Source organism: Balaenoptera acutorostrata, chromosome 9 (assembly GCF_949987535.1).
Source record: "Balaenoptera acutorostrata chromosome 9, mBalAcu1.1, whole genome shotgun sequence".
NCBI lineage: Eukaryota > Metazoa > Chordata > Mammalia > Artiodactyla > Balaenopteridae > Balaenoptera > Balaenoptera acutorostrata.
The window spans coordinates 50,761,387-50,778,748 of record NC_080072.1 but is presented as its reverse complement, the minus strand read 5'-3'; the positions used below and the strand labels follow the sequence as shown (position 1 = coordinate 50,778,748).

The 17,362-nt window shown below is 41.0% G+C and overlaps 1 protein-coding gene and 1 pseudogene across 1 annotated transcript; one reads left to right on the top strand and one right to left on the bottom strand.

Moving 5' to 3' along the window:
* Positions 1 to 4,452: 4,452 nt before the first annotated feature.
* LOC103012284 (olfactory receptor 52D1-like) lies at positions 4,453 to 5,748 on the top strand (annotated as a pseudogene).
* A 5,807-nt stretch (positions 5,749 to 11,555) lies between these two features.
* Positions 11,556 to 13,126, bottom strand: LOC103011995 (ubiquilin-3). The gene is given in 7 exon segments (XM_007198352.2): positions 11,556 to 12,105; positions 12,107 to 12,325; positions 12,327 to 12,453; positions 12,456 to 12,598; positions 12,600 to 12,646; positions 12,648 to 12,761; positions 12,764 to 13,126. Coding segments are annotated over 7 exon segments (1,563 nt in total).
* Positions 13,127 to 17,362: the final 4,236 nt, after the last annotated feature.

Sequence of the window (17,362 nt, the reverse complement as noted above, 5' to 3'; positions counted from 1 at the left end):
GTTAAGGAGACAAACTCCCCAAACTAACTCATATGATTAAAGTACATTCCAAGTACAGTGGAGACAGAAAGCAGGCATGGAAGAGTTCTACTCAGGGCTCAAGAAAATCTTAGACAAAATATTTCTATAGACTATGGCTGATGCACATGATTTTTTTATTATTATTTTGGCTGCTCTGAGTCTTCGTTGTGGTGTGCGGGTTTCTTTAGTTGCGGTGCATGGGCTCTCTAGTTGCAGCTACGTGGTATTTTGAAGCAAAACATTAAATTTTACATTGGTTCTTGATGAATAAAAATAGTAAGTAAATAAGCTGTGTGTATTATTATAAAATTTTTAGAACAGTTCATTTTATGTGCTCCTTAAAATAAACATATGAGGTAGATGAATGAGAGATGCCATTTTACAGATGAGGAAATTAAGACTGAGTTTAGTCCACTTACTCAAGAAGTCACCTCTTTGGATGGGTTAAGTAACCTTACTGTGGTAAAGATTTCACAATATATATGTGTAGCAAATCATCACATTGTACACTTTGAACTTATACAATGTTATAAGTCAATTATATCTCAATAAACCTGGGAGAATAAAAGAATATGGGGAAAAATATGTCACCTTTAATTTGCATTTCTCTCTATAGAGGAAATTATGGAGCACAGAGGGGGAGGAAATGTTTCCTGATATGAGATTCTGATTTAAGGAAATTCATTATTAGTTCATATATTCATCTATTAATTTGTTCACTCATGATTTCCTTCTCTTATTCATTCATTATTATTTATTCATTCATTTTTTCATTTATTCTTTCATACTGCTCTCACATCATTAGACACTATCTGAATGAAGGGCCTATATTAGGTCCCAGATCCAGGGCTTGCTTTACCTGTAGTGTCATATAAATAAATAGGTCCCAGGCAGTTGAACTTTTAAATTTCAATGATTACACAAGTCTATGATTTATTTTTTAAATTTTGTTATTAATATATAATCCACATACCATAAAATTCAGTTTTAAGTGTTCAATTCAGTGCTTTTTAGTATATTTGAAAAGTTGTACAACTGTCACCAATATCTAATTCCAGAACATTTTTATCACGCTCAAAAAAATTTCCATTACCATTAGCAGTCACTCTCCATTCTCATTTACCCCAGCCCCTGGCAAGAACTAATTTACTTTCTGTTTTCATGGACTTGCCTATGCTAAAAATTTCATTTAAATGTAATAATAAAATATGTGGCTTTGTAGTGTCTGGCTTATTTCACTTAGCATAATGTTTTCAAAGTTCATTATATATCAGTACTTCTTTCCTGATACAATAGTCCATTGTATGTATATACCTTATTTTGTTTGTTTATTAACCAGTTGATGGCTATTTGTACTGTTCTCATTTTTTGACTATTAGAAATAATGTTTCTTTAAATATTTTTATACAAGCTTTTGTGTGAAAATTGGTTTTTAGTTCTTACAGTATATACCTAGTAGTAAAATTTCTGAGTCGCTGGTAACTCTATGTATAACTGTTTGAAGAAAAGCCAAACTGTTGTCCAAAGTGGTTTTACCAGTTTACATTTCCACCAGCAATGTATGAAGAATCCAATTTCTCCACATCTTTGTTAACACTTGCTATTTTCTGTTTTTGTTTTTTACTGTGTTTTTGTTTATAGCCCTCCTAATGCGTGGAGTGATATCTCATAATGGTTTTGATTTGTATTTCCCAAATGACTAATGAAGTTGAACACCTTTTTTTGTGCTTATTCGCTATTTGTATATCTCTTTTTGCAGAAATTTCTGTTCAAATCATTTATCCATTTTTAATTGATTTGTCTTTTTGTTGTTGAGTTGTAAGAGTTCTTCATATATGTTGCATATAAAATTCTTATCAGATACATGATTTGCAAAAATTTTCTTCCATTCTGTGGGTTGTCTTTTTACTTTCTTGACACTGTCCTTAGAAGTGCAAATAGTTTATTTTTTGTAAAGTCCAATTTACCTATTTTCTTCCTTGGTCACTTGTGCTTTTGGTGTGTCATATCATAAAACCATTGTCTAATACAGGCACACAAAGATTTACACCTAAGTTTTTTTTTCTAAAGATGTTGTAGATTTGTCTTACATCTAGATGTTTGATCAATTTTGAGTTAATTTTTGTATATAGTTTGAGACAAGGGTCCAATTTCAGTCTTTTGCATGTGTGTATCCAATTATCTCTGCTTCTATCAAATCCCTAGGGCAAGCCCCTTGGGTTTTCATACCTGAGAGTCACAGAGAGTTAACAAATAACTGCACTTACCAAGCCCATTGACCTAAGGAGGCTGGAACCCAGAGCTAAGATGAAGAGGCTCACTGAGCACATAAAATTGAGACCAGATCAGACATTTCAGATGATACACTCAGACCCCATCATCCTCTAAATCACACACACACACACAATCTGCACGAAATAACAACTTTCATATCTCTAAAAAAAAAAACACTTATATTCAGGTACAAGGCACCTGCACAAACCTCCACACACTCTCCCACGTAGCCTCACACTCATATAGGACACCCGTCACAGAGCTCCAACCTCAGCGTGCTCCACTTGTGAATGCATGTCATCGCACAGCTTTGTCCTCGAAGTTGAAAATACTGTGTTCAGAGAAAGAACTCAGAGTTCAATGACTGAAGTCTAGGTCTTAGAGGGAGACCTCAAAAACTTAGCCACTGTAGTGATCCAGAAACAAACCTGAGTGAGACAAATTTGGGATTATTCCCCCATCCCACCCAGAGTGGTGCCCCAGCACAATGTCTCTTTTTCTATGAATTTCCCTGGAAAGCAATCTTGCTTACACATATCTTTGTGGTCCTCACATCCACAGATGCTCACAGAGTAGCAGCTTCCTTACAATAACCATTTGAAATCTTCCTTTGTGGGCAAGAATAGGCGGGGTAAAGAGAGGAAGAGATGTAGTGACTCTGGCTCTCTTGTGTGGTACACAAGCTTCTTTCCTTTAGTGGCTGGGGCCATCTGTGAAAGTTTCCAAGCAAATAAGAGGGGCTTTCCACTTTTATCTGTCTCTTTGGAGTCCAAATAATGAGTAATTATTGCAGCAGTAGATATTAGGGTGCCTTGAAAGAAAAAGATGGGAATTAAAGAATTGGCTATATAAATGGACAGTTCAGTGAGGGAAAAACACCAAACTTTGAATCAGGAGATCTGAGACCTAATTTCAGTTCTGACAATAACATGCTTTGTGATCTGGGTTACATCAGTTCATTTCTCTGAACTTGGATTTCATTTTGCTAAGGCAGAGGTACAACAGTTACTGTACTCCACATCACTCCAATATGTGGCTATGGGACCTAGAGCTTGTAAAAATGGGGAGAACATGATTTTTGATGTCCAAACTTATTACTACTGTATACTTTACTCTTTCTCACCCACAAAATAGTAAGCCAGGCATTTCCATTTCCAATTTATAAATAAGAAAATTGACTCTCAAAAAGGTTGTGGGACTTACTCAATGCTAAATAGTGAATAGGTAGAAAAGCTGAAACAAGGATTCCAGAATTGCTGCTTTTTATAAATTGAGACTTGCCAGAGAAGGGAAAGGATTTTCTCAAGGTCATGTAACACTCTTGTGACAGACTCAGAACTAAAGTTCAAAATTCTAGGCATCCTATAAAGGATTCTTTTAGGTATAAAATGTTACTGAGGGAAGATGTATATAATACTAGCATTCTACAACAAAAATGTATTCACTCTTCCAGGATGTCTACTGTTGGTGAACTCTAAGACTTTCTACTCCCTCCCTCAATCTGCCTCTATCAGCACTTGACATTCTGATCTGGCCATTACGTGCAACCATTATACTGGTGGGAATGTAGGATTTTGAGCTGGCTTTGCCATAGTTAGGAGTGCTGTCTCCCCAGCTAGCATGTCTACTGCATCTCTTGCTTTCTTCCATTGTACCCACATGTGTACTCAAAATACTGGAGATATTCAGTTACGGGGTATTTGAGTATACTCAGACTGCCTAGCCTCTTTATAGGCACTTCAGGTTAAACATAAAAATAAGTCATTTGGTGTATATTTGGGCAGTTACCATACAAACACAGATTAAGTAAGCAAAACATTATGGCATTAAAGCAAGAAGTCAATGCTATGTTACTAAGAGTTATCAGGATTGAGTCTTATGGTGAATATTGATCAAACTGTCTACTTACAGACACATGTTGTGTGGAGGTTGCAATTGGATAAAGACACAGTCTCAGCTCAATAGAATTTTGGAAAATAGTGGATGAATGAAAAATAAAGATGACTAAAGAACTAGGTTAGAGAGGAAAGGCCTCTGGAAGGCAGAGACATTTGCCCAGATGTTTAGAAACTAGAGAGAAAGAAAATAAAGGGAAAAAAGCTCCTTCGGCAAAGGGAATACTATAAAATTTTAAAAAGAGGCACAAACTTTCCCTAGATGTACATGGACAAAAGACAAGTAAATGATGTGCAGAATGTGGTGGGAAATAAGTGTAGAAGGGTTAGACAGGGCAAATGCTTAAATTCGTAGCTTGGTGTTTGGGATATGGAACTCAAAACATGATTGATGAGTATAGGAATTAGCTGATGGAAAATGGATTATATGTGATCGAACCTTTTAAGATTCTTAAACAAGTTAATAACAATAAATATTTTTCTTAGCCTAAAAAAAGACGATTTGACAGAAAGGTCATCATTTTATGTGAATGAACCAGATCTCACATGTTACAGGACAGGTGTACCATCATCCCTTGGACAGAACCCTTTATTTGCCAAGCAGAATGCTTCCAACATCAATGATGACAGTCTCCCAGCCACTCTATTCCTGACAGGGATCCCAGGGCTGTAGTGTGCCCACATCTGGATCGCCATCTCCTTTCATACCTTGTATCTGGTAGCACTGGCTAGGAATGTCGCCCTCATCCTAGTCATAGTGACAGACAGTGCCCTTTGCGCACCCATGTAGCTCTTCCTTTGCCTCCTCTCACTCACTGACCTGGCTCTCAGCTCCACCACTGTGCCCAAGACGCTGGCCATTTTGTGGTTCTAAGCTGGTGAGATTTCCTTTGGTGGTTGCCTGGCCCAGATGTTTTGTGTCCATTCTATCTATACTCTAGAGTCCTCAGTTCTTCTTGCCATGGCCTTCGATCAATATGTAGCTATCTGCAACCAACTGAGATACACAACCATCCTCAATCACTCTGTCATAGGCAGAATCGGCCTTGTGGGTATATTCTGGAGTACAGATGTTGTCTCCCCCTTCATCTTCTTGCTGAGGCGACTCCCATATTGTGGTCACTATGTCATGGCACACACATACTGTGAGCACATGGGCATTGCTTGACTGACCTGTGCCAACGTCACTGTCAATATTGTCTATGGGCTGACTGTGGCCCTTCTGGCCATGGGTCTGGATTCTGTTCTCATTTCTGTCTCCTGTGGCTTTATCCTCCATGCCGTCTTTCGTCTTCCATCCCGTGATTCTCAGCACAAAGATCTGAGTACCTGTGGTTCCCATCTTGGGGTCATCCTGGTCTTCTACATCCCTGCCTTCTTCTCTTTCCTCACCCACTGTTTTGGCCAACACCGAGTCCCCAAGCATGTGCACATCCTTCTGGCTAATCTCTATGTGCTGGTGCCTCCTTTGCTCAATCCGATCATCTATGGGGCTAGGACCAAGGAGGTTCGAAGTCGACTTCCAACACTACTTCACTTGGGGAAAATTTCAATATGAATTCTGAGCAGAGGTCGGAAATGAGAAAAATAAGTATGTATGATAGCTATCTGGATGCATTTTCATGGTCAGAGACCTCTGATATGAGAGGAATGTGTTTACATGGGAGGAAACACTGGAAGGTTAAGGAAAGATCAGATGAACTGGAGATATCAATAATCACATTGAACATACCTTATTTCTGAGGCTCCTTAACAGCTCAGAAAGATGATAATATTTTTACTTTTGGAAAAAGTTGTCAATAAGCAATAACCATGCCTTGGATAAACCTCATTAGCTGTGATACTGCTACTGCACCATACTCCTAATATTTTTATTTTTGCCTCAGAAGAGTGTATGGCTTACTTAAAACCAAGTCAGTTCTTGTTCTTGAAAGATGTCTGCATGTCACGGTGAGAACTCTCTTCTGTGAGTCCAAGTAGAAAAGGACAAGAACATTTGAAGTACGTTTAATCTTCATCCAAGACTTTGGGCAGTGATTGAAAACACAAGGTCTAAAGTTAGAGTATCTGACATATACACAATGGAATATTACTCAGTCATAAAAAAGAATGAAACAATGCCATTTGCAGCAAGGGACCTAGAGATTATCATACTAAGTGAAGTAAGTCAGACAGAGAAGGAGAAATATCATATGATATTGCTTATATGCAGATCCTGAAAAAAAAAAAGATACAAGTGAACTTATTTACAAAACAGAAACAGACTCACAGACTTAGAGAACGAACTTATGGTTATCAGAGGGGAAGGGTGGGAGGAAGCAATAGACAGGGAGTTTGGGATTGACATGTACACACTGTTATATTTAAAATAGATAACCAACAAGGACCTACTGTATAGTACAGGGAACTCTGCTCAATATTCTGTAATAATCTAAATGGGAAAAGAATTTGAAAAAGAATGAAAAAAAAATTTTTTTAATAATAATAAATAATAAATTCTTCGAAGGTGAAAGAAATGCATGTGCAAAACACTTTGCTGCACACCTGAAATATTGTAAATCAATCATACTTCAATTAAAAAATGCATGTGTGCACAGAAAAAATAAAATAAAATAAAAAAATCCAGTTAGAATACCTGGGTTTGAATCCTGGTTCCTCCACTTATTAATTTTGGGGCCTTTGAGCATGTCGCTGTATCTCTCTATGCCTCAGTGTGGTCAACTGTTAAATGGAGGATAATGTTAATATCTAACTCAATGTTGTGGTGAGGAATAAATAAATCAATGAATGTAGAAAAGTTAAGACAGGACCTAACATGTAAAATGATCACTAAATAAATATGAGAAAGTTATGCAATCTCTCTAAACATTGTTAGCCAAGTTGAAACATATTTAGGACTGTTTTATATTATATCACTTCACAGGTTTATTGTGATAACTATATTATATAACAACTTTAAAATATTTAGACAGTGCTTGGGATATGAATAGTGCTCATTAAAACTATTTTCTCCAAAATCAGCAGCCCAGTGGAAGGGGAACTGGATGCTTTTGACTTTACTCCAACCCAAGAAATTGAATGAATTGTATAAGGTATATCCTCTCCAGTGTCAGTGATCTGGGGATTCATCCCTGTCCTCTTCTCTTGTCCAACATTGCACAGCCCTTATACACTTTTTTAATATAAAGAGTCAAGTTGGAAGATATCTGACTAGACATTATTCTCCACATAGAGCAGAGAGAAGTAGATATCAGGGAGATGGACACATCTTAGTGCTTTAGTCACTACACTTTTATTCTTGGATTATACCCTTTCACTTCTATACCTGCATACTTTTAAATGAGTTCAGCATATGTCTATTTCTTGTTCCTCCACTCCCTTGTGCCACTGACCAACTCCAGCCCACTGAAGTATCCGTTTGACATTTCTGTCCATCTTTGCTCAACTCTGGGTCTTGTTCCCAGTGCCCCTTCTGAAGCAGTTACTCCACAGACCACCAACTGTGATCCACTGATCCCACCTTCCTTAAGATGCCACACTCTGGACAGAACTTTAAGCCTTTCCACCTCCCTGATGTAAATTCACGCCTTTCCTGATGGCCCTAGAGATTATCATACTAATTGAAGAAAGTCAGGCAGAGAAAGACCAGTATCACATGATATCACTTATGTGTGGAATCTAAAAAATGATAATGATACAAATGAACTTATTTACAAAACAGAAACAGACTCAAAGACTTTGAAAACAAACGTATGGTTACCAAAGGGGAAAGGTGGGGGAGAGCAATAAATTAGGAGTTTGGGATTAGTATATACACACTACTAGATATAAATGGATAATCAACAAGGATCTACTGTATAGCACAGGGAACTCTACTCAATATTCTGTAATAACCTATATGGGAAAAGAATCTGAAAAAGAGTGCATATATGTATATGTATAACTGAATCGCTTTGCTGTACACCTGAAACTAACACAGCATTGTAAATCAACTATATTCCAATATAGAATAGGAATTAAATTAAGATGAATTAATAAAATAAAATAAATTCACGTCTTTCCAATCTGACCAGATCTTGTTCCCTTAATGGTCACTCTGAATCCCACACTCTCATCATCTGACCCTCTGTGCAGTGCACAGCATGAGGATGCTAGAATCAGGAATACCAGCTTAGAATTTCAACCGCACACGTGTGAGAAGTCAACCCCTAGGAGCCTGTTCCTCTAGCTGTAAAATGAAAATAATATTCCATATCTTTCAGGAATTTCAAAGGAATAGCTACACTCTCTCAAAAGTGAATGGCTCCTCGTGCTTACAGAGTGGTTGCTAGTTTTGTTATTATTCCCTAACTCTCTGGGTTTATCTCAGGTACTTTACCATGGAAGAAATTCCAAGGAGTAACTTCTGAATTTCTCATTTTTTGACTCCAGTGAAAGCTAACACTGACATTTAAGGCCTTACTTCTATTATATCGAGCAAAATAGTCAAGAATTTTAGTTTCATTTCCTGTAAGAAAAACTGAAAAGTCATTTTATCATAATTTGTGATTGCCATTTCTCTTTACATTTCTGTGTGTGAATGGATGTCTGTGTGCTGGCTGTATGCCTGCAGTTGAAATTGTGTATGATTTTGTGATACACATCTACAACTGGCAGACATCCAATCAATAGTTGCTATCGAGTACAGATCATTTATCTCTGTGCCTCTAACTTTCATTATGTCTGACTGAAAATTTATGCATAGGGCTATCAAGTTTATTTTCTACAGCATTATAATGGTAGGACTGTGTGATAACCTCCATGTGATCTAGTCTGACTTTAGTTTATCATTTTACTATATGTCTCAGTGATACAGTAATACACAATTTTCATTGTGTATTATTCTGTGGATTGATGTATGTATATGTGAGCATTGTGAGATTCAATCCACCCATTCTGCCCAGCATCTTTCCTCCTTCCCTAAACCTTTAATCCCATTCCAACACTGGTATTACAGAAAAGAATTGTTTTAGCAGAAACATCCCACCCAAACCTCTTCTTCAATTTTGGCTTTTCCAGGAGCGTCTCACCTCACTTTGCCCTGCCTAAAGAGATAATATGAGATGCAAGAAGCACACAGTTGCTAATAGCTTGGCACAGGGATCTAGCTGTGACCTATACTCTGGGCTGATGTCCTGTGGATATAGCACAGGACTGTTCTCCATAGTTTCCTATTGCTGACCAAACTTCAGTTTGCACATACCACAGATAACAGACAGATGGAGGATTCTGCAGCCCTGGCTGCAAACTCTACTCTTTAAAGTTTTTTTTAGGAATTTTCTTGGCTCTCTTGTCATTCTAAAGCTAGACTGCAATAGTTCCTAGACGGGGAATATAATTTGTAGAAACCAGTAGCTGCTATCAGACTGAAGGTAGTAGGGGCCAGCTCCCAGGAAGACTACTAACATTATTGTTAAGGTCTGTTACTCCACTGAGGTGTTTGGCCAGTGCAGTCTGCATGATGGAGAAAGGTGAAGCATTCTTCTAGGATCCCAGAATACTGCCCTGTCCATCACCCTGACTCCTTCCCCAGGAATCTAACTCAGCACTGAGACCAAACTTGTATCACCAATCTCAGAAATACAGACCAATACCCTGGTGGTTACAGGAAAACAAAGAGTAAATTGTGTACCAGGCTCACGACTGGGAAGTGAGTTCCCAGAGATGTTTTATCCACAGTCCCTGACCTCCACAACCTTCAGGTCTCTTGGCTCATAGGGCATCACAACACAACTAAGTCAGAGTGCCTGTCTCAGAGACATCAGTCCTCCCCAGCACCCAGCAAGCAAGAGATTCAGCTATTTCTCAGGCCAGGCTCAACGGACCCCTGAGGCTGGCTCTGAATTTTAATCCCTGTTTTCCTCCAAAGTAATTCTTCCAGTAGTCCCCCCTTCTCTTACCAGCTTTTATCTTGCTATATTGTTATCTAGAGCCACTGGTCCCCTGGGGCATGTTCCATCCACCTACACTATGAGTCACCTCCCTGAATTAGAGGTTTACAGAAGAGAATGGGTGGATTAAGAATGTATTATAAAGCAGAAACTAACACACCATTGTAAAACAATTATACTCCAATAAAGATGTTAAAAAAAAATGTATTAATGACTTTCACCAGGACACAGGAACCACAGAATTTAGAGTAGGAATGGGGGTGAGGGGAAAGATGCTGGGCTATATTTGGACATGCTGAGGCAGAGTTTCCTCTGGGACACCCGACCAAAAGTCTAGCAGATTGTGGAAAGTACAAATAGACTCAGAGATTTAGGAACCACAAGCACAGAAGTAAGAGCCGGAGCCAAGAAAATGGCCAAACTCTTTGAAGGATGAATAGAGAAAGAATCGGCATAACATAGTCTTAGGAAGCACCACTTTATAAGAGAATGGATAAGAAAATATATTAAAAGAGACAGCTTAAAGAAGGTGAGTATATCAAATTCTGTAGAAAAATTTGGGAAGATTAGGAAGGAGCAGCAGTTCTGAGAAAGCCTCTGCTCTGTACTGGGGACAAGTCTCTGACTGCACAGGATTGTTAAACATGACCCCTGGAAAGGGAGACACTGAAGACATTCAGAGACAAAAGGAAAGATGAGGTTCTGTAGCTGATAAGGCAGCAGAATCAAACGTTTTGCAATATAAAGGAAAGAAGCCTGCATAGGCGGAGAGGATGGAGTTTCAGAAGCAGTGGAGGTTGACCTCCTAAGAGGAGGATCCTGGCATAGGCAGGTAGCAAAGGAGAAACCCTAACTGAAAGGGAAGTTAAACACCTTTTCTGCAACATCAAGAGATTGGACCTCAAGCCACAGAAACAAGGTCAAAAAGTGGGTGGCTTTCAGAGCCCATGAAGAAATTCATGCGTTCCCGGGGGAGCAAAAGCCAGGATCCCTTCAGTCACCCTGGAGTTGTAATAGGGTGGCTTGTGGTGATGTTAGCAATGTTGGTGGGGAACTGGGTTGTCCACTGATCAGGAGTAGAGATAGTGAAAAGAATTCAGGATTTCCCCACCTCATGTTCAAATTTGGAAAACAGTCTGAGACTAGCGTTATGAGAACAGGTGAAGCCCAGACCCAAGACCATATAATATGATCAATCCCTCCCCCCAAACAACAATTTGGGCCCATCTGCCCCCAAATTGACAGCACACATAAGATCCAAGCAATCTTTTTTAATGTAAAACAGGTTTGGGCAGTGAGGGGAGGCTCTACAAGTGTGTGCGTGATCTGAACAGGAGGAATTCCCAAAATAAGCTCCTCCCCTCCCTCCCCTTCTCTTTCTTATGCCTCCCTCCTCTCCATGGGGTGGTGCATTGTGGGCATCTGCTGGAGGGACCTAGGCCTCCGGTATTCCCAGCAGCCTCTCAATGGCAACATGGATATCTCCACCTGTGGCCACAAGGGCCTGAAGATTGACATCATGATTAGCAAAACCCATGGCCTTCAGATGCTCCAGTTCTTGCTGGTAGCGGCCTTCAGTGAGGGGGGATGAGGACATTGAGGACTGGGTAGACCGGGCGCAGGCATTGGCCAGAGCGTGGAGGAGCTGAAGAACGGCCCAGGTGGGTTGCACAGGGTCTGCTCTGTGACCCTGTCCTCCAGCCCTAGTTTCAGAAGCTCCTTTAGCCTCATGTGGTCTGCCTGGATCCCCTAAACAAGGTCCCAACCCAGGCACCTCCCTGGGCAATATCTGCAGGCCCTTTTCTATCTGTATTAATGCCTGCAGTGCCCATGGGTTGGTGAGTATGGGAAAGAGGGGCATATGATGTCGCAGCGGGCTGCCTGTTGCCCGCTGGTGGAGCAGAGCTGGATTCTGCTGCAGGACGTGTAAGGCTTTATGCAAGGCAGAGGGTGACGGTCTCAGCCAACCGACCGGCTGGAGCGGCTTTCCCTAGGGGCTGCTGGCTCTCCTGGGAGGGAAGACCCTGGCCTGAGTGTAAGTCTGACAGTCCAGTCCTGCACCCTGAATTAGCCTGGTTTGAAACCACACCCCTGGGCTGGACAACGACTGCTGCACTGACTTCCTGTGCCAACGGCCTGGCAGGTGCAAAGGCTGCGGGGACTGTGGTGGTGGTGTTAGTACTGCGGTGGGGATTGGCCCCCCCCGCAAGGCTCTGAACCTGGGCTGTGGCCTTTGGAGGCAACCCAACGGGCCAGAGTGGAGAGCCTGAGGTGCTGGATATCAGAGCAGACCGGACGCGTGGCATCGGCACCACCTGGCACTGCCTCAAGCCTTCCAGCTCCCGCTTGTCCGCGTGCAGTGGCTCCTGTTACTGGGCCGGGTTCTGCAAGTTTTCCAGAGCCTTAAGAGCTGGCTCGGGCTTCTGTACTGGTCTTGAGGATTCAGGAACATGGCTGGCATTGGCTGATTTCTCACTTGCCTTGAACCACAGGGTCTTCCAAGAACTGGCCCCCTCCCCCCACCCCCCACGGACTCGGGGGCAGCCAACAAGAGTTGAGTCAGCTGGCCAAGGAAGTCAGCTAGTTCAGGAGAGCGCTGGGCCAGCCGGCCCGCCTGGCTAGCATCCTAGGCCTCTCCGAGGTGGATGGTTCAGAACGATGGGTGCAGTGGCCAGCAGGGCCTGGCAGAGTGCTGGGACCGGGCAGTGTTCCTTTCACACAGGTCCTCACCACCAGGTGGACCGTAGTGCCATCAAGGATGCCTCGCCGGCTCAGTATGTCTTGATCCTGAAGGATCTTTCCGGAGAAGATGAGCACCAGTCTGTCAGTGTCACAGTGAAGGCGTTTGGAGATCTGTTTCTTAAAGTGGCGGATGCTGCTATTTTCTGCCAGCATAAATTCCTGGCAGTCTTGTGGTGTCTTGACAGACACTCTGATGATGTGTGATGATGGCTCCCGACCAGACACCAGCCACCTGTCCCCTGCTTCTTCCCTAGCCCGTGCCATGTTTCCTCAAAAGCAGAATTCAGGGCCCCCTGAGGATCTGAAGAAGCCTAGATGTAGCACTGAGCACACCTGAGTGCAGGGACCAGTAGGTGTCCCGTGATGTCCTCTCACCCAACTCCTGTGGACCCCACCTCCCAGTGTAGCCCTGAAGCCACCTGTCTCCCATGGGGTGGCAGCTGCCCTTCTCCAGAGCCAGCCTTCGGGGGATGTCAGTGATGAGGTCACAGTTGAGAGGTAGACATGAATGGGGGAAAGGCAGTGGTCTCTACCACCTGCCTGAAGTTGGCTTTCTTTACCATTTGATTTAAGTAACAGTAGAAAAAAAATTTAAATGTTCCTGTCTAAAAACACGTTTTGCACCAACCTATTTCACTGTTGAAAATCATACCACTTGAGTTTGATAGGTGAATATAGCTCAGCAGAAAACGTACTAGTCTAAGAACTAGCTTAGGAAGTGCTAATTCTAGTCACCTATCTTCTACTAAATTACTGTATACCATCCATGGCCCAGTCAGGCCTCAAGTTGCTATTTCTATATGAATGGAATCAAGATATGTATAATTAGTCCACCAGCCTCACTGGGGTCTTGAGGTAGCTTGCATCTCAGGCTCACCAGGCTGGGTAACCCAGCTACATGGTTCTAAGAAAGACAGCATCGTGGTCTCTGAGAATTTGGAAACAAAGTTGCTCCTAGAGAGATAAACTATGATCTCAAGTCCCAGAGGGTCACACCTAAGACAAGAGAAATTAATGAGAAAGTAAGGTTTGACTTTAAGTCTTTCTGACTTAATTATTTGATTTGAGGTATATCTGAGGAGGAGAATTGTCACTTGGGAGGGGACATATTTCAGCTGTAAAAGCAGATAATAGTGACTCTCTAAGGCACTGTTTTGACTCCACCAAGCAAGTGAGCCCCAAGAGTAATGTCTAATCCCTGAAACAATTATATTTTTAACTGTGAAGATGGATACATCAGGCTGTCTTAGGCTTTTTCCATTATATACTTGACCATTTTTCCTGATTCTAGAATTTCAAAGGACTACAAAGGTAGGATTTGGTTGCTTAGAATGCCAGGAGATTCTGTTAGATGTGGGCAACGTGAACACCTAGATCCTTCTACAACTACATTGTTTATGATATATGAATATGTATTCTTAAACTTCAGTTAGTTTGAATGAGTGTTCTCCATGTCCAACCCATATCAAGACCCTGATAAGTTGTCATTTCTGAGTTCAAAAGACTTTTTCAGTCCCAGTAAATTTCACAGAGTGATCCTCATGGCTGGCTGGCAGCCAGCAGCCTAGTGGGCCTCTCCTGGTAATCTCCAGGCCTCAGGACAACCTCTGCTATACAAATATCAGTAACAAACCCAATTCCCATTGGGGATTCCATTTGGCTTGCCCTCAGCAGAATCAGATATTCAAATTAATGTTTCTGGCTTTTCCTTAGCTAGTATAGCTATTACATTAATGTGTAGCAGAGGTTGAAGAACATTCCAGGTAACAATTGTCTGGAATCACCTTTGCACATCTCATAGTTCCAGGAAGTTTTTTTCCCTCACAGTCTTTGAGGTGAACTATCCTTCATCTTCTCTCCTACAGGCTCTATTGTCAGTGTCTAAATGTCTCCTGCCCAAGTTGATGACCTTTCCCAGTCCATTTACAGGCTTGTGTCTCAAGTAGGGGTCCTGGCCACACAGCCCATCAAGTTCTTCATCATAAGAACCACACTTTATTCTTCCTGAGGAGCTGGCATCATTTGACTATTTTTATACTGTACATACATTTATTTTCACATTTTGTACTTTATTTTTTTAATTGGAGTATAGTTGCTTTACAATGTTGTGTTAGTTTCTGCTGTACAGCAAAGTGAATCAGATATACGTATACATATATCCCCTCTTTTTTGGATTTCCTTCCCATTTAGGTCACCACAGAGCACTGAGAAGAGTTCCCTGTGCTATACAGCAGGTTCTCATTAGTTACCTATTTTATACATAGTACTGTATATAAGTCAATCCCAATCTCCCAATTTGTCCCACCCCCTCCGTCCTCCCTTGGTAACCATAAGTTTGTTCTCTACATCTGTGACTCTATTTCTGCTGTACAAATAGGTTCATCTGTACCATTTTTCTAGATTCCATATATGTGATATTACACGATATTTGTTTTTCTCTTTCTGACTTACTTCACTCTGTATGACACTCTCTAGGTCCATCCACATCTCTGCAAATGGCACTATTTCGTTCCTTTTATGGCTGAGTAATATTCCATAGCATATATGTAGCACATCTTCTTTATCCATTCCTCTGTTGATGGTGTACATATATTTCTTTTAAATTTATAAAATAAAATAAAACAATCAATTTACTATTTATTTAATCAATTTAAAATTTACAATTAAGAAAAAAAGGGAGCTTGGAGTCTATAGGGCCAAATAGCCCTTCTTTAAATCTCACAGTCACAATTTCATGACCTTTGACAAGTCTTTTACCCTTTTTAAGCCTACTTTTTATCATGTGTAATATGGTAGTTTTCCACAGACTTGTTTTCAAGATTCAGGGAGATAATGCTTATAAAGTGCAACCCACAGTACCTGGCACAGAACAGATACTTGTTAAATACTGAGTATTATGTCTTTTGGTTTGGGATTTCAAAGGGGCGGAAGGCAATTCACATGGAGATGGAAAGGCAAATGTTTGGTACATAAATGTTTTCTTGGCAGTGCTGAGACAATGGGACACAGGGTTTTGATCAAATAGGACTTGCTAAGCTTCCCCCAGTTTATCACACCTAGTTCATATTGTAATTCAGTTATTTATGCTGATAGTTCTTCTTCCTGGAAAAGGCTCTTTATCTAAATTATTTTGGGCAATTGAGGAGGAGATAACAAGAAAAATTCCCAAGTCTTATGTCTCTTAAAAATAATCAGCCTAAATTAATCCTCATGTTAAAGAGACGCATTTTGGGGTGGCAAATATTGTTCTCTTGTAGGACAAACCTGGAGCTGGCATATATTAGAACCCTTTGCTGCCATGATAAGGGGAATAATACATAGCAATGAACGGACTCTTGACTTCTCTCCACAAACCTGATTCTCTCAGTCTCCCCCACATCAACTAACTTTACACCCAAGACAGTTAATGTCAGAACAGAATCTCAGACTTGCCATTTCCTCGAGTTCTCTGCTCTTCTAATAAAATGATCATTCATCCAAACACAGGAATCACCCTCATTTCCTCTCTTTTCACATCTAAGTTATCAGCAAGTACTAGGGGCTTTCTCTTCAAAGTATATCCTGAATCTGATCACCTCCATACTTTCAATACTGCAATTGCCTCCTCGCTGGTTTCCCTACTTCCTTTCTTGGTCCACTTTTGACTAATTTCCACAGTGTGTTTTGTGCTGGTCTCAGTCTATCCATCACCAACGTTGTGGCTGGACCTGGCCTTGTGGTTCTTATTATGATTGCAAGACACGCTCAGTGATAACCATCAGGGAACTTTGAAAGAGACAAGGTTTCTTACTTACAGGTCCTGGAAGTTACATAGCACACCCTCAGTGATAACCATCAGGGAACTTTGAAAGACACAAGGTTTCTTTCTTACAGGTCTTGGAAGTTACATAGCACACTTGGGGCCACATGGCAATGTCGTGGGTAGAGGGAGAACAAAAGGGTCTGGGGTTCTTCTTTTATTAGGGTCAAGGGTGGGCACCTAGGATTTTACGGGTTCACTCTTTATTGGTGGATTTAAAACTTAAGAACAAGAATTTAAATTGTGGGAAGAGAAAAAAATAAGTGACTCAAATAGTTATGGAAATCAACCGTAACCTCTAAAGCAAAGGAAATATCAGAGGGGGGTGCACCCTGACTGTTTATGTAGTCCTGTGGCTAGCAATGTGTTTTTGGGGAGATAGCCATCTTTCAAGCGGATGTCTCTTTGATTTGGATGCCTGGGCAACCAAAGCCCCAGTTAGGCTCTTGCAGTACAAAAAAAAGAAAAAGAAAAAAACTGTCTGGGCTGACACTACAAGTCGCCAATGTGATCTTTTAAAAATATATTATAGATCAATTAACCTCAACTCTTTACCCAAAACCACCAAAGATTTTCCTATTACATTTGAATTAAATCTAAATGCCTTCCCAAGACTAAAATGCCCTAATAATTTGGCCCGTGCCTGACTCCATGACCCCAACCCTTGAGCACCCTGCTTCAGTCATTCCTGCTTCTGCCTG